Source organism: Dromiciops gliroides, chromosome 3, assembly GCF_019393635.1.
Source record: "Dromiciops gliroides isolate mDroGli1 chromosome 3, mDroGli1.pri, whole genome shotgun sequence".
NCBI lineage: Eukaryota > Metazoa > Chordata > Mammalia > Microbiotheria > Microbiotheriidae > Dromiciops > Dromiciops gliroides.
The window spans coordinates 153,885,691-153,904,313 of record NC_057863.1 but is presented as its reverse complement, the minus strand read 5'-3'; the positions used below and the strand labels follow the sequence as shown (position 1 = coordinate 153,904,313).

The 18,623-nt window shown below is 37.9% G+C and overlaps 1 protein-coding gene across 1 annotated transcript in view; it reads left to right on the top strand.

Annotated features, from left to right (window-relative positions):
* UGGT2 (UDP-glucose glycoprotein glucosyltransferase 2) overlaps nt 1-17,811 on the top strand; it is a 235,755-nt gene extending 217,944 nt beyond the window's left edge. The window contains exons 38-39 of the mRNA XM_043994943.1: nt 6,386-6,533; nt 16,956-17,811. Of these exons, the coding sequence (XP_043850878.1) occupies nt 6,386-6,533; nt 16,956-16,978 (171 nt within the window). The 3' untranslated portion in view covers nt 16,979-17,811. The remainder of the gene's footprint in view (nt 1-6,385; nt 6,534-16,955) is intronic.
* The last annotated feature ends 812 nt before the right edge of the window (nt 17,812-18,623 follow it).

Below are 18,623 nucleotides of genomic sequence, written 5' to 3'. Positions count from 1 at the left end.
TTGGGGTGGGACAGTCTTGTCCTCTGGGATTATCTCTGTCTCCTACTAGCACATGTGGTTACCATTTGTCTTCCTGCTATCCTGTTATCTGGTAGATTAATCATTTTTCACAGGAGCAGCTTCCCAGGCCCTGCTGCATTTTAGAATTTTATTTCTTATAGGAAAAACCCCTTCTAATTGTTTTTAGGCCCATGTCAAAATCTAGCAGGTAAACCTTAGGATATCTTGTGAGGTTTGGACAATCAAACATATTCCTTTGGGCAGAGTGCCCACAGGCAACGTTATGATTCCATATATGGAGAGAGGGAGAAAAGGAGAGAGAGGAGTTGAGCTGCATTGCCTAAGGAGAGCTGGCCAACATGGGGAAAGACAATGCCATTAGGGGTACAATAAGAGGGGAAAGACGGTCTCTGCCCCTAAGGAATCCACAATCTAATGAGGGAGACAACAAGGAAATATATATATGTGTGTATATGTATATGTATGGGCAAGCTATATAGAATATAAATAGGAAATAACAGACAAAGGCAAGGTGGAAGTTTTGCTGAAACTTAAAGGAAATCAGTAGGTGGAGTTGAAGAGGCATGCGAGACAAGCACAGAAAATGCCCAGAGCTGAGCCAGGGAGTATTATACATGAAACAACAAGGAAGACAGTCTCATTGGTTTGATGAGTATATAGAGTAAAAAAAGGTGTAAGAAGACAGGAAAGGTAAGAGGGGCCTGGATTGTAACAGGCTTTGAATGTCAAATGGAAGTTTTGCTTTTGATTCTGAAAGCAACAGGGGCCTCTGGAGCTTATTGAATAGGAATTACCTGGTCAGACTTATGTTTCATTTTAATGAATGAATAGAGGGTAGAATGGACTAGGGAGGCAGGGAGACAGGGGTGAAAGAACAGATAGTGGCAGAAGGCATATGAGTATATTATATGAGATGGGGAAGAGAGGGAGCTTTCAGTTAATGCCCTTAATTTTTCCTATGAAATATAAGGCAAGGTTCTCGGGGACAGTGAGCCATAGGAAGTTTGAGGAGGAATGAAAAGGCTGGAAGATCCCCTGTGGAGAGTAGGATAGTGAGTTGATGAGATAGGTAGAACAGGATTGCTTAGCAGCAGTGAGGGCTCAATCAAAATTATGTTACAAAAATTTGGGTCCACTCTGTGGACCCAACGTCCCTCCAAACCAGTCAGAATGGTTGCATGATTTTCTCCATCAGAAAGGGTTAGGAGTAGCCCAAGGCTGAGGCTTGGTAGACTGTAATCAGTGATATGGTAAGGGGGCTGGGGATTCAAGAGAGGAGGACAATATTGAGTTAAACTGGTTCACCTAGGGAGGGATCAAGATGAAGAAAAGAAGAGAGAGTGGCTAGTGTAGGGGAGATGGCCTGGGGAGAACTGAGAGGTCAGAAGATTGGAGGTCATGGTGCAAATGAAAAGGAGGGGTTTGTAAGGGATGTTAAAGGGAGAGGTAAAAAAAATCAATAGATTATGGTCAGATAAGGGAATTTCAGAATTGTTTAACATGGAGGTGGTGTGTTTGTGGGTGATGGCAAGATCATTTTTATGAGTAGCTGAGGTGGCATGCATAGAAGATAAGAAGGATGAGGAACTGAGTAGTTAGGGTGTGTGAAGGAGAGTTGATTCATATGTTAAGTCCTCTGGTATGAGACAGAGCAGGAGTTGGGAAGCAGAGAAAAATTGTGAACTACATATCACACTAGTTAAATACAGTTTGCTGGGTTCTTGTGAACAGTTTTTCATTTTCACTACCCTTGGTCTAAAATAGTTCTAATTTTTTTATAGATTTCTTTTGCTCGATTTTCTAGAGCTTCTTTACCTGAACCTGTTTTTTAATAGCTATGTCAGGTATTATAGTTTTGAGTGCATTGAGAGGCAGCCTAGCATAGAAGACAATGTATTTATTAGACTTGTTCAAATACCATTTCAGGCACATATTAACTTTGTGACCCAAGGAAAATTGGTAAGCCTCTTTAAACCTCAGTTTTTCATTGGTAAAATGGAGATAATAACAGCTTCTCCCACAAGGGTGGTTGTGAGGATCAAGTAAGGTAATGCGTGAAAAGCAGTTTGCAAATCTTTAAGCCTTCTATAACTGAGATATCATTATATCTCTGGGATGCTAGAATCTTTTTACATCAAGTTCTGAGAACATTTTCCTTAAAAACCAGACTCTGTAGTGACAAGCAAATTCATCTGGACCAACAAACTCAAATCACAGTTCAGTGATGATCATGATAAAATGTTCTTGGAAGATTTTCCAGAGCTTAACAAAGTAAAGTTAGCAGTCAGACAACACTGGGGAGTAATGCATTGTTGTTTAGAATTGTCAGTAGCTAAATCCAAAAGATGGTGTCTTATAGCAAAAGAAATAAAATGTATTTTATGAATTAGATCAGTGATATATAATTCATAATATGAAAAGACAACCCTTTGGATTTCCCTTTGGAAAGAATCCTTAACAGAGAAGATGAATATTTTATTCCAGAAAGGAGTCTGTATTGTTGTTTTTTTAATTATGGCTACTACTATATTTTCTAATGAATTGTTAGGGCTATGTTTTATAAATTAAATTGCTATTGTACTAGTTTGGGCAATAAGCATTTATTATAAATCAATATTAGATATACCAGTAAAGGACTAACCAAGTGGCAGATAGCACAAGCGGGAGAAAAACTCCAAACCCAAGCTTTCTCTCAGAGAGACAGCAAGTGGTCTCAAGGAAAGTTCAAAAGACCTACAAAACCTACACTGTCCTAAGAGGATCTCTTTTGATAGAGGTGGATTATTATTCATTGATCACAGCTAATTGGTTAGCATCATTCAATTCCATTGGTTGACATGACCTGAGGGTGGTCTTAAACTAAAAACTCTACAGAAAACATCAGGGGAGAAGACCCTCACTCAAGTTCCTTAAGGCAAATTCCATTATCTGGGTGTGGTTTGATCCATCAGTTCCCTGAGCTAGACAAAAGAATCTACCTCCATTTATTTTGTTCCCTTGGATTTCAGACAAGATTTGCTGAAGTTCCTCAAGAACTGGACTTTCTGGAGTTGGGAGCGGGGAGAGGAAGGGAGAGAGCAGGGGAGAAGAAAGGACTGAAACTGATCTCTGGGTCTCCCCCCCAAGAAATCCATTATTAATAATTATTTTCTCACAGGTCTTGATGAAATAATGAGGGAAAGTAGAAAAATAGCCTAAACATTCAGAGTAATGAAAAACAAAATGATTCCTAAAATTGAAAGCAAGGCAAAAGGTGTTTATAGATATAATTTTCAGGCAAGGAAAAAGGGTGGGATATTATCTGAGCCCATGATATGCTTGTTATTAGTTATATAGTGCACTAGGAATGGCTCACTTCTAATATAGCCATGGCCAGGGAAGTCATTTTTTAAAAGGTGACAATGGGGAGAAAATGAAGCAAGTAAATGTTGACAGATGTCTAAGAGGTTTCCAGAAAGCCTTGTAATATGAGATTCCTTTTTGAACCAATTAATATAAATCACATTATCCTAGATTTGAGAAGCAGCAGCTAGGTGGCTTACTGAATAGAGCACTGGGACCTGGAGTCAGGAAGATCTGAGTTCAAATCCAGCTTCAAACACTTACTAGCTGTGTGACCCCTTGAAAGTCACTTAACCTCTGTTAACATCTTTTAACCACTCCAGTATCTTTGTCAAGAAAATCCTATGGACAATATAGCCCAGGGGGTCATAAAGAGTCAGACATGACTGAACAACAACAGATGTGATAGGATAATTTCAGAGGCTGGAGAATTAAGTCGTTATTCCTGTTCATTGTCCAACATTAACAGCTATGATTGTGTTCCTACCAGAGTCCATTAAAAAGTAAAAGAAAAGCCCAAAGCATCATTTACACCTGCAGACATTGCTGACTAGGTCTGGAGAAACAGCTTGGAATAGGACTGCCTCAAAGGTCTATCAGGAGCATGTGATGTCTCTAGAGGGCTGGGAGAGGCAGTTCTTAAGAGTGGTCAGCCCCAGGGACCTTCACAGCAGAGTGGATCTTTGCTAATGTGCATTTCGAATCTGCTTTGCTGTTGCTTATATAAAGAGAAAGATCCATCTCTGGCATTACTTATGAACAAGGTCCTGCTTTGTGATTCACCATGAAGATTTGGGAGCACCAATGAGCAAGAATACCTGTGTATGAGCTTGTGGACAGTCTTTTCTGAAGACATTGGTTTGACAACTCAGCTTTGGCATACAATTCAGTAGCCTCAAATGTTGACTTTCCTATGGCTTGGAAGCTTTTAATAGGTAGGGGGAAGGGGGACCTTTAGAATTTTTATGTAAATAATAGCCTTTGTTTCCCCAGACAGTATACAGAAAGTCCAAAGAACACATGTAAACATGCTGTCAGCCATTTAGTTTAAATTTACTGATATATAAAGAGCTAAAATATGTGTTATACATAACCTAGAATCATAGAATATTTAGAACTTAAAGGGATTTTTTAAAGATGATCTAATCATACTCTCTTACTTCACAGAAGAAGAAACTGAGGTTTAGAGAAGTAACATGATTTGCCCAAGATCACATGTTAGTGGTATGCTTTTTTTCTATTGTACCACTTATATTCAAATATCATTATTGCATAGGGTTTAAAAATTATCGATGCCTTTTAAAATATTTTTAATATTTTCTTTTAAATATTTTCTTTTAAAATGTATATTTTTATATATACTATATTTTTTGTTTTTAATATCACATTAGCTTCTGAATATATTTTCTACTGTTACAAGCCACCTCTTAAACAGAGATTTTAAAAAAGGGGGAAAAAGTTAACTAAAACCAATGAATACATCAGCCCAATATGATAGTATATGCAATATTCCATAGCTACTGTCCCTATCTCTGCAATAAAGTAGATACAGTTTCTCAACTCTTATCCAGGCTCAGGCCTGGTCCTTATATGGCATTCAGTTCATTTCATTGTTTTTTCTATTTACAATCTAGTTAATTGTATATATTGTTTTCCTGGCTCTGTTTACTTCACTCTGTATCACTTCATATGTCTTATTATGTTCCTCTGAATTTTTCATATTCTTCTTTTCCCCCCAGCATTGTAATGTTCCAACACTCCATGACTCCTTACATAGCACAATTTGTTTAGCCATTTCTCAATCAAGAGGCACCTACCTTGTTTCCAGTTTTTTCCTACCACAAAAGTGCTATTGCATGGGGATTTGTAGTGTTCAAAAGTCTTAGGTAAAAATAAATATATATGCTTATTTATAGTTTTTTTTTTCAGTTTTCAGTCATGTCTGACTCTTTATGACCCCTTTGGGGGTTTTCTTGGCAAAGATCCTGGAATGGTTTGCCATTTCCTTCCCCAACTCATTTTACATATGAAGAAACTGAGGCAAATAGGGTGAAGTGACTTGCCCAGGGTTACACAGCTACAGCTAGTATCTGAGGCCAGACTTGAACTCAGGAAGATGAGTCTTTCTGACTCTAGGCCCAGAACTCTACCCACTGCACCAGCTACTTCCCTGCATACATATATATATATATATATATATATGTGTGTGTGTGTGTGTGTGTGTGTGTGTGTGTGTGTGTGTATGTATATATATGTATATGTATATATATATGTATATGTATATATATGTACTTTACCACTAACCATATGTACTTCTCACATAGCATTCTTGCATTACCCTAATTAGAGCAGATTGAAAGGGAATAAATGGTTGTGTTAAAGACATTACTAAGGGTTACTAACAACTCTGTCTCTAGAAAACAAAGTATGCAACCAGATGTTTAGACCAAGGAAAAGACATATGAATATTTGCTAATATAGTCTGCTATGTTCTTTTACAAAGTAGTGATATACTTGGAACTTTTGTCAAAACAGTTTGCATATGATGATTTGGCAAGTATTTAAACCATCGGAATTGTTTTAAACAGGTTTTTAAATTTCCATTTGAGTTAATAATGCTTAGAAATCATTTAAAAGGAAATTAAATAATGTGTCTTTAACTAAAAACAAAGATTGTTATAAGAGACCTTAGGACTTTTTGCACACTCTACTCATTTTACACATGAGAAAACTGAGGTTCAGACAGGTTAAGACTTACAAAGAGATTCAGATAGCTAGTGAGTGGCAGAGCTAGAACCCAAGTCTACTGACTTCTCTGTCTGTACTCTTTCTCCTGTATTATACCTCCTCCCAACCTGATCTGGTCGTATTTCATGTGATTTAGATTCAATATGTCTGAATTTAGTAAGGCTTTGCTTTAAGATAAGCAATCATGGTTGCTCTGTTGTCACAGCAGTGTTACGGGGTTTTGCAGACATATCTCTTGGAGACTGATTTTTTGATATTTTGTTTAAACTTTTAGTGCAATAATCCCAAAACCAAAGAACCTAAATTGAAAGCTGCTGTCCGCATTATCCCAGAATGGGTAGAGTATGACACTGAGATTCGAAATCTGTTAGAAGACATTGCAGTGGGGAAGAGAAATTCAAGTAAACCATCCTCCAAAGAGGGTAAGTGAACCACGTTTTATTATTAAAGGCTAAAGATTGGATTATAGATATTTCTTTATGAGTGAATTAATCAAATAGTTAGGTCATAACTCCAGCTTCAAGAGAGCCTATTTATTGCATCATAAGAATGTCCTGGATTAGTAGATTGAGCTCCTTTAATTGAAAACAGGGTCATGGAAAGAATTGATATTCTTCCCCCTTGTAGAGAGTCTTCTGATTTTTCATTTTCATAATAAACATTCGGTGATATCTTCACCCACTTATAGTAAGGAAGCACAGGTTTTTATTTTAAAATAAGCCTAAATCCCAGATGATCCAGCAAGGAAAATATCAGTAAGCAAATTAAACTAAATCTTCACATATTTGGGGCATTGTTCCCTAACCTGTGCTCTCCATTACTTTAGGCTTCCCTATTAATTTCCATTTTAAATGTAAATGAATTTGTTGGTAGAAATTGGCCAGTATGGTTCTGTGCTTGCTACTCTGTGTAAATGACTACATAATGCATAAGTAATGAGAGGGGGGGGGGGAGAGAGAGAGAGCGAGAGCACAGGGGCGCAAGCGCACTGTGGAAGAAGGCAGAGATATTTTTACTTTGTTTCTGGTTTTTTTGCCAGAAGAAATATTTTTGTACCAGAAAAAATGGTTACCAGAGAGTTAAGAGCATAGATAGTAGATAGGAAAAGGAGGGAGTAAAAATGCACCTCATTACCCTTGCTGCGTTCCCTAGTCCAGATGTACATCCTGAAGTACTAAGAGAACTGGCAAGGGTGACTGCACAGCTGCTCTCACTGGTATTTGAAACATCATGAGAAATAGGAGGAAGCACTGGAGAAGTGCAAAAGTTCCCATTTTCAGTAAAGTGAAAAGAATGGAGCAGGAGGCGGTAGGCCAGTAAGTTTGACTTAGCTCCCCAGCAGAATCCTAGAGTGGATCATTCAACAGATGCTGGGCAAACCTGGAGATAAGGAAGTGGTGGTGATGAAGATCCAGCATGATTTCATTGACAGCAAGCCATTCCAGATTACTCTTATTTCCTTCCCAGAAAGGAATTACCTAACAGGAAGATCCAGGAAATGCTATAGATACAGTTTACCTAGATTTTAGCAAAAATTTCGATAAAGCATTTCATAGTATTCTTGTGGAAATGTGGAAAGAAGTAGATTAGACAGAAACAAAATTAGATGGATTTGAAAACAGTTGAATGAACAGACTTAAATGGTAGTCATAATGTTTTCGTATTAACTTGAGAAGAGGTCTCCAAAAGAGTGCCACCCCACCACATAAATTTTCTCTTTTCATTAAAAAAAAATCCCATCTCTGGCACATTACAGGTGATTTGGGTTTTCTGCTGCCAAGAGGGCAATGATTGGCTAAATGGGATAAGTGAGAAGAGAATCATAGGGTTCATCCTTATCTCTATTAAGTATGTGAGATCTGGTATCTACAAGAACTAAAGTGCTACCCAAAAACCCCAGCAAAACAAACCCTACTTCTCTTGGACTGAGCTGAACATTATCACAATTTTGTAAATAGAGATCTTCCAAAAAATTTAGGAAGGTAAAGCACAGTAGAAGCAGCTGGGTGGCACAGTGGATAGAGTGCCAGGCCTAGAGTGCAGAAGACCTCAGTTAAAATCCTGCCTCAGACACTTATTATCTGTGTGACCTTGGTCAAGTCACTTAACCCTGTTTGCCTCAGTTTCCTCATCTATAAAATGAGCTGGAGAAGAAAATGGCAAACAACTCCAGTATCTTTGCCAAGAAAACCCCAAATGGGGTCACAAAGAGTCAGACACAACTGAAATTTCTCAGCAACAACAATAACAAGATAGAGTAGGTAAATGGAAAACGTTAGAACCTAAGGAGTTGGGGGTATTTTTTTCTTGCCTCTAACTATCTTTGAATTATATTTGAATGCTGACCTAAATTAAAGGAGGAGGGGAGAGGAAGAATTTTCACATTGGCTCTTACATCAAAAGGCCTCAATTAAACTTTGTAGCTACGATCCACACATGTCCTTTAACAAGCAATAACAATTCGCTTATATCAGTGGAGGAAAGTTGGCACTTGCAAACAAAAATCCTAAGTATTAAGCACATCCTTAACTACATTATTAACAGAGATATGCAATTGCAGAGACTAAACATTATGGAAAGTATTGCAGCACATGCAGTTCTATTGCTTCTGTCACATCCAGCCTGTACAATTGTGTGACTGCCTCTTGAGGCATTCAGCAACATGCAAATTGAGTTAGGGTGGGAGGTGGGAAGAATCCAGAGTCATAGTTTGGAAAGCTGAGCAACAATAGTACTAGGGAGTGAGGAACTACAAGGTAGAGGACAATGAGCCTTGCATCAGACTGGGCCTCAAACCATTTCTCTCCCATCATCTTTACTCCAGTGCCTTCCTCCTGGATCCTTCAACAAGCCTCTGCCCTTTCTGCTCCGGGGCCTTCTGAAGTGCTCCCAAGGCCATCTCCAAGCCAGCCCCACCTCCATCTGCCTCCCATTCCTCCTGTCTAAATCCTTATGAGTCCGTTCCTTCATCAGTACCAAATGGATTTGATGACTATTGTTTTATTTTATTTTATTTTATTTTATTTATTTATTTTGCGGGACAGTGGGGGTTAAGTGACTTGCCTAGGGTCACACAGCTAGTAAGTGTCAAGTGTATGAGGTTGGATTGGAACTCAGGTCCTCCTGAATCCAGGGCCAGTGCTTCATCCACTGTGCCACCTAGCTGCCCCCAACTATTGCTTTATAATATAGTCTGGCAGTGCTCTTCCTCTTTTGTCCTTACTTCTTTTCATTATTTCTTCTGATATTCTATATCTTTTGTTTTTCAAATGAGTTTTTTTGTTATTTGATCAAACTGTGTTAAAGCATCCCCTTGGTAATTTGATTGGTATAGCATCGAAAGTATAAATTAATTTTGGTAGTTCTTTGTTTTAATGCCAGTTTCACAGGCAACAAACTTTCCTTCATCCAGTAACTCTTACTGGAACCTAATTTCCCCTGATGATACAGTCTCCCTAGCCACTCTTTCCAGTAGAAGTTGCACCTTCATTCATTCTCCTTGGCTCACTGGTTGAGGCAGAGGAGTTGGATTGACATTGCCATTTCCAGGCTCTTCCCCTTCCTTTATCACTCAGGAACCTTTCTTCTTTTGAGGTTCATGCAGTTCACATCTACCACCCAATTGAAATCCTGGCAGTGGTTGTCCACAGATCCCCAGGTCACTCTTCTTTCCACAATGAGTTTGATACCCAGCTTACAGTTTTTCATTCCTCCCCAACTCCTGTCTTTATTTGAGGGTATTTCAGCATATATATTGATTTCCCTCAAATACCCTAACCACTCAGTTCCTCAACCTATTCACCTCCCATAACCCACTCCTCCATCCCACCTTGGCCACACAAAGATGGTCATACTCTTGATCTTACCATCACCCAGGAATGTACCACCACCTTGTTGAAGAATTCTGAAATCCCTTTATCTGACCATAATCTATTGGCTTTTCACCTCTCTCTCTCTCTCTCTCTCTCTCTCTCTCTCTCTCTCTCTCTCTCTCTCTGCCTTCCATTACATAATCCTATTCTTCATCTACACTGTGACCTCTAATCTTTCCCAGGCCTTCTGCCCTCCACTAGCCACTCTTTCCTCTTCTCCCCATTTTGATCCCTTGGTGAACTAATTAAACTCTACACTGCTCTCATCTCTTGAATCCCTAGCCCCTTTATCATACCACCAATTATACCTAGCCAAGACTGAGAGACTTGAATGACTCCTACCTTCATGACTGCTCCTGTGCTGCTGAATGAAGGTGGAGAAAAATCATGCAACCATTTTGACTGGGTCCACCACAAATTTATGTTACGTCACTGCAACTGGGTCCTCACTGCTGCCAAGCAGCCCTCATATACTTTCCTTATCAATTCACTATCTCACTCTTCACAGAGACTTTTCCAAACCTTTTCACCTCTTCTCAAATATCCCACGACTCCTCTCCCATCACTATATCAGCTGAGAACATTGCTTCATATTTTGCCAAAAGAAAAAAAAATTGAGACTATTTTCCAAGAGTTCTCTCTTCTCCCCTCTTCCTCATCTATCACTCAGCTGCCTTCTGCCACTTTCTCCTCCTTCAACTGTTTTACCAAGGCTAACCCTTCTACCTACTCAAGTGATCCTGTTCTGTCCTATTTCCTCCAACAAATTACCCCCTCTACCCTCTTTCACATGTTTTCAGTCTCTCTTGGCATTGGCTCATTTCTTACTGCCTAAAGAGATGCCCATGTCTCCCTTATCCTAAAAAACCCTCGCTTGGCGGGCAGCTGGGTGGCACAGTGGATAGAGCACCAGCCCTGGAGTCAGGACCCCCTGAGTTCAAATCCGGCCTTAGACACATGACACTTACTAGCTGTGTGACCCTGGGCAAGTCACTTAACCCCAGTTGCCTCGCCAAAAAAAAACAAAAAACAAAAACCCTCACTTGATCCTTCCATTCCTGCTAACTATAGTCCTGTATCCTCTTTTCTGTATCTAAATTCCTCAAAAAGACAATCTACAATAGACATCTCCACTTCCTGTCCTCTTTTTTTTTTTAAAGTGACGCATTTGGGGTTAAGTGACTTGCCCAGGGTCACACAGCTAGTAAGTGTTAAGTGTCTGAGGCTGGATTTGAACTCAGGTACTCCTGACCCCAGGGCCAGTGCTCTATCCACTGCACCACCTAGCTGCCCGTTCCTGTCCTCTTTTTTAAAATGTTAAATTACTTATTTTCAGTATTCATTTTTTTAAAGAGGCAATCAGGGTTAAGTCACTTGCCCAGGGTCACACAACTTGTAAGTGTCAAGTGTCTGCAGTCACATTTGAACTCAGGTCCTCCTGACTCCTGGGCTGATACTCTATCCACTGCACCACCTAGCTGCCCCATAAGATTCATTTTTTGTTTGGTTTTTGTTTTCTTGTTTTTGTTTTTGTTTTTTGCAGGGCAATGGGGTTTAAGTGACTTGCCCAGGGTCACACAGCTAGTAAGTGTCTGAGGCTGGGTTTGAACTCAGGTCCTCTTGAGTCCAAGGCTAGAGCCTTATCCACTGCGCCACCTAGCTGCCCCATAAGATTCATTTTTTAAAAAACTTTTGAGTTTCAAATTCTCTCTCCCCCCCCCCCACTTCAACCCTTCCCAATTCCTTGAGAGGGCAGGCAGTATAATGTCAATTATATGCATAAAGTTGTGCAAAACATATTTCCATATTAGCCATATTGCAAAAAAATTAAAATAAAAAGCAAGAAACATAAAGAAAGTGAAAAAAGTATATGTCAGTCTTCACTTAGAGTTCATTAGTTCTCTCTGGAGGTGGATAGCACTTTTCATTGTTCCTTTGGAGTTGCCTTGGATCATTGTCTTGATCAGGGTAGTCATCTTTCTCAGCTGATCATCCTTATAAAATTGTTTTTACTATGTACAATGTTATCCTGGTTCTGCTCATTTCACTTTGCATCAGTTCATATAAGTCTTCCTAGATTTTTCTGAAACCATCCTACTCCTCATTTCTTATAGCACAGAATTATTCCATTACAATCATATGCCACAACTTGTTCAGCCATTTCCCCAGTTGATGGTCATCCTCTCAATTTCCAATTTTTTGTCACCACAAAAAGAGCTGCTATAAATATTTTTGTACATATAGCTCCTTTTTCCTTTTCTTTGAACTCTTTAGAAAACATATAATTAGTTTTATTGCTGGGTCAACGTCAAGCACAGTCATATAGCCCTTTGGATGTAATTCCAAATTGTTCTCCTGAATGGTGGGACAATTTCACAACTTAACCTACAATGCATTAGTGTAACTTTTTCCACGTGCCCTCCAGCATTTATCATTTTCCTTTTCTGTCATGTTAGCTAATCTGATACGTATGAGGTGGTGTTTATTTTTTTTACCCATTTCCCAGTTTTATTTATTAATTCAATGTTTGTTTTTACCAGCAGTTTCATTCATATCTCTTTTGATTTTAAGGTTTCCATTTTGGTGTTTAATTGGGGTTTTAAAAATTTGTGGTTTTTTCTAATTTATTTAGTTGCATGCTCAGTCCATTGATCTGTTCTTTCTTTAATGATCTTAGAGATATAAATTTCCCCCTGACTATTGCTTTGACTGCATTTGGAATGTTCTCATTGCTGTTATTCTCTTTAATGAAATTATTGTTTCTATGATTTGTTTTTGACCCAGTGATTCTTTAGGATTAGATTATTTAGTTTTCAATTAACCTTTAATCTATGCTTTTTTAAAGGTAATTTAATTGCATGATAGTCTGAAAAGTATGTATTTAATATTTCTTCTTTTCTGAATTTGGTTGTGAAGTTTTTATGCCCTAATACATAGACAATTTCTGTGAAGGTGCCATATATATCTGAGAAAAAAGTATACTCCTTTCCATTCCATTCAATTTTCAGAGATCTATCATATCCAACTTTTCTAAAATTCTATTCATCCCCTTAACTTCTTTTTATTTATTTTATGATTAGTTTTATCTACCTATGATAGGGGAAAGTTAAAGTCTCCCTCAAGTATAATTTTATTGTCTATCCCCTATAATTCATTTAATTTTTCCTTTAAGAATTTGGATGATATGCTATTTGGTACATACTTTTTAAATATTGATTTTACCTCATTGTCCATGATGATTTTTAGCATGATATGGTTTCCCTGCTTATAACCCTTTTAATTAGGTCTGGTTTTTGCTTTGTCTGAGATCAGGATTCCTACCCCCATCCCCTTTTTAAACTTCATCTAAAGCATAAGTGTCTGCTTCAGCCCTTTATTTTAACTTTATATGTCTCGTCAAGTGTTTCTTGTAAACAACATATTGTTGGATTCTGGTTTCTAATCCATTCTGCTATCTGCTTCCATTTTGTGGGTGAATTCATCCCACTCACATCCACAGTTATGATTATAAACTGTGCATTTCCCTCCATCCTATTTTCTTCTGTTTATCCCTCTATCTTTTTTTACCGTCACTCCTCGAAAGTTTGTTTTGCTTTTGACTACTGCCTTCTTTAATCCACCCTCCGTTTCATCATCCACTAGAATTTTCTCTTATCCTGTTGCCCTACTACTTCCCTGCTGGGTAAGATAGACTTCTGTATCCAGTTGAGGGTATATATATATATATTCTTTCTTCTTTGAACAAATGCAGATGAGTGAAATTCAAGTGTTGTGTAGCCCCTGCTGCATTTTCTCCTCCACTGGTAAAAGCTCTTCCTTGAGTGCTTCTTCTATGTGAAATCATTTTCCTCATTCTTCCTTTCCCTTTCCCCTCCTCTCAGTGCATCCCTCTTTCTCACTTATCCATTTTTTTAAGATCATCCCAACATAATTAACTGACTTCTGTGCCCTCTGTCTATTATAGAGACCTTCTAACTGCTCTAATAATGATAAAGTTCTTAGGAATTATATGTATTGTCTTCCCATATAGGAATGTAAACTATTTAACCTTTGTGTTTCTCTTTTTTGCTTCTCTTGAGTCTTATATTTGAAAGTCACATGTCCAGCTCTAGTGTTTTCATCAGAAATGCTTGAAAGTCCTCTATTTTACTGTCTGTTTTCCCCCTTAATGATTATATTGGTTTTTTCTGGGTAGGTTAAATTTTTAAAATTTATTTTATTTTATTTTATTTTTGCGGGGCAACAAGTGTTAAGTGATTTGCCCAGGGTCACACAGCCAGTGTCAAGTGTCTGAGGCCAGATTTGAACTCAGGTCCTCCCGAATCCAGGGCCAGTACTTTATCCACTGTTGCCCCAAGGGTAGGTTAATTTTTGGTTGTAATCCTAGGTCTTTTACCTTCAGGAATATTATATCCCAAGACTTCTGCTTGTGTCTTGGAGTTTGCAGCCTTATTTTTTTTTTCTGGAAGCAATCTGCAAATTTTTTTCTTTTTCTTTTCTTTTTTTTTTTTTTTTTTTGCAAATTCTTTCAATTGAGATTTCATTTCCTATGTTCAGAAGTTCTGGGAAGTTCTCTTCTAATATTTCCTTCATTGTGGTGTTAAAAGTTTTTTGTCCTGTCATGTTCTACTGGAAGACCTATGATCCTTAGGTTGTCTTTATACATCCTGTCTTCAAGATCTGTACCTCTTCCTTACATAGTGAACATATTTTCCTTTTTTTTTTTTTTTTTTTTTTTAGTGAGGCAATTGGGGTTAAGTGACTTGCCCAGGGTCACACAGCTAGTTAAATATTAAGTGTCTGAGGCTGGATTTGAACTCAGGTACTCCTGACTCCAGGGCTGGTGCTCTGTCCACTGCGCCATCTAGCTGCCCCGAACATATTTTCTTTTAACATTTTTGTTTTTTGCTTCTCTTCTAGGTTGTCCTTTACTTCTATGTATTTGTATTCGCAATCTATTGTTTTCTCTTTTGTTTCTTTGATGATGCCTGCCATTGCAGATTCAAGTTTTTCTCTCCTGGTCATTATTTTTGCTGTGCACAACATAAATTCTGCTCTCATAATTTTCATTTCTCTCTTAAACCACACTAGGATGGCATGTTTTAGATCCATGTTTTCAAATTTCTCAAGATCCTCTGTATCATCAAGTGTTGGATCATTTTGCATTATAGTATTTATACATAGATTCCTGAACTCATTTACTAGATCTGGAGGCCATATTTTTATGTTACTGTTTGTTCTATTGATTTATGTTCAAGTTCTTTCTTTTTGAAATCTTTGATACTTTCATTTCCTCCCTTTATTTTTCCTCATCACTCATTCTTCCCCTCTGATTGTAGTTTCTGTGAGGGGTAGATCTCAAAGCATCTCAACTTCCTGCCACTTGGAGCAGTGGTTTATTAGCTTTCCTTCATGCTTGGTAGAGCGCTCCACAGCTCCCCACATGCACTTCATAGCTTTGCAGTATTTCCAGTTTGCAGTGCCTGGCAGGCTTTTTGCTTCTAAAGGGCAATAGCCAAGCAAACTGGCTGTTGAGGCCAAATTTTCACAGCCTGGAGGCAGTTTCAAGAGCACTGGGAAGAGGGCAACAGAATTCTGGGGTGGTTTTTTATGTAAATCTGTGTTGTATCCTTAGGTCTGCTAGTGTAGCCTCACTGCTGGTAGTATAGGAAGTGCCGGGGAAAATTTTTAAGCATGATTTATAGCACAGAATTATTCCATTACAATCATATGCCACAACTTGATTTCCTAGATGTGGGTTTTCTTTGTTTATTTTATTTTATTTTGGATTCTGAGTCTTAGACCACAGAAATAACCAAAATTGCCTAATCTTTGTCATATAATTATGTTTTGGAGAGGTCTGAGAGACCAGAAATCACAGAAAATGTCTAGTCCACCATCTTGTTGCTCACATAACCTAGAAGTCTGATATTAGCCTTTTATTATCACTCTCTTTCCTTCTGTCTCATGACTCCTTAATTCTGTTCTTCATCCCCACCATGACTACACCAGCCTCTCTCCCTCCTTTGTTCTTTCCTTGGCCATCACTGGCTATACTCTCTTTTTCCTTCCTGACCCCTTGGTGAACCAGCCCAACTCTACATTACGCTATACCCTTTGTATCTCTTGTCTTATTGTCAATCATGCCCTTTCAACCTGAAATTGCTCCTACCAGGAGGCTTTGAACAGATAACAAAATCATGCTGATGAGTCCACTATACATTTATGTCACATAATCTCAACTGGGCCCTCACTGCAAAAGAGGCAGTCCTTTTATACCTACCCAATTAATTCAATCTCCCCCTCACCACGATGACTATTCCAAACCTTTTCATCCTAAAGGCTACAGTACCTCCCCCTATCCTCTCAGCTAAGGACCCCAAGTCATACTTCACTGAAAAAACTGAGTCCCCCTTCTTTCCTCCTCCTCCTTATGTCACTGAGATGTCCTCACATAAGACCTGTCATGAATAGGTGACAACATGAACTTGTAATCCCACCCCATCCTATCTCCTCCAGCAGAGTGTGCTCTCATCCTCACTCCTTCCCTAAGTTTCAGTTATTCCCTCTGCTGTCTGCAAACATGCCCCAGCCTTAAAAAACAAAACAAAACCAAAAAACCCTTACTTAGGTACTCCTTTTCATGGCTAAACCCCTTGAGAAAGTCCTCTACACTTGATACCTCCACTGCCTCTCCTCTGACAGCTGCTCCTCAGGCAACCTTGAGCAAGTCACTTCTCTCTGAGTCTGTTTTGTCACCTGTAAAATGAAAAGATTGAATTAAAAGGGCTCAGGTCATTTCTTCCATGACAGAAATCCAATGAATCAAACTGTATAAAAAGTAAAGTAAATCTCTCTTTGTTTTCAGCCTCTTTGCCTTCTTCAAGCCTCATATCAGAGGCAGGGATTATTTCAGCTGATGAAACATTCTAGGTCACAAATCACAAAATAAATCCTCTTTCTCTTTTGCAGTTTTCACGCGAGATGAACTTTAGCCATGCTCTGTATCTGTGAAGGGAGTCGCACGATTCTGAAAACCCAATCTGCCATAATATGGAGTAAAGAATGGCACTACTGCAGAGGCTGTGCTCTGAATCTTTTATTGGGGCTCAGTTAAACATTCTTCAATTTAAAAAAACTGATTATTTAAAACTCAAAACTCACATGGTTAACATATTAAACAATTTCTTTTAAAAAGAGGTAAACCAGTTTTGTCCTATTGAATTTTTAAAGCCAGTTTATCCTTTTTTTTGTTGGTTTCATGCCAAGTTTCAGCAGTAAAAGGAAGATGTTTTGCTGGATTGTTCAGTAAATGTGTCTGATTGGAAATAGAAATCGGTACTCCAAATTGGCTGTTTCTGATAGCATTCACACAAAAGGCTGTGTATGTATGAACTGTGTAATTCAGATTTGTTTATGAACAAAATGTAATTGAAATTGGAGAAACAAGTATTTCTGCATTTGTCTTTTTCACCTGCTACTAAGACAAATAGAATTTATGAGTAACTCTGGTTAACTGTTCAGTAATTGCCATTTTAAAAAAAAATTAATCCCGTTTTATATCTTAACTATTATTTTTACAATGCAAGTAATGTTGCTTTGTACTCAGCTATTTTGGAATGTTCAGTCATGTGATCTGTAATCGGTTATTTTGAATACATGGAATTATATGTTATTTTTAAGTAACATTTTCTTTCTGATGTATATTTATAAAATGGCATTCATGTGGAGGTGAAAAATGAACCTGATTGTTCATGGGGAAAAAGGTCAAACCCGTATCGAGAGTGGAAGCTATTATTGCAAAGCAGATAATTTAAAATAAAAATTACCTAATTAAGAACTTTTAAATTAATGGTTTATTTCCTATTTTTTCATTTTCAAATGGATAGACAATAAAAGATTATTCAAAAATAAAAGATTAATAGAATTATTAAATGCTCACTGGTCAGATCAGAAATATTAAATGTTCACTATAATATGCCAGCATTTTATAATTAAAACTATCCTAATGTATTGTAAATTACATATTAAAATATATCCTTCAGGATTCGTCTGACAACAAATATATTTCTGAAGGAGCAATAACTAATTTGGATGGTATCCTCAGGGATTAAGGTGATTTGAATGAATTTATTTTCCTCATAAACTAAGCTTATTCATTGAACTTATATTTCTGAAACATCTTTTCATAAGGTCCTATGCTCAATATCAACATAGACTAAACTTTTTAAACAATTTTTGTGGGAAATACATTCAAAATATTTTCCTTACATATGTAGGCAAGAATCTTCTTTGACTATATTGAAGATAATTCATCCTTTTATTGATATCAGTCGTCATTATGAAGAATACTTAATGTGCTGTAATCTGGTGATGCTTTAAGAGCTAGTGAATGACATCATAGGGGATCGATTGCCTCTACACTAAATGATTCCATACTCCTGAAACTTTTTAGTCCATTATTCTGTGTCTTCCCTATTGTTTCACAGTAGATTTGCTGTTAGCAACAGGAAGGTATAGTGATCTGTTGGAAAAAAACCCTTGTCTTGGAGGTAGGAAACGTGGGTTAGAATCTCAGCTCTACCACTTGACTCTTTTTTTCTTTATAAGAACGCCTTTTCTTTCATATGTTTTTTCATG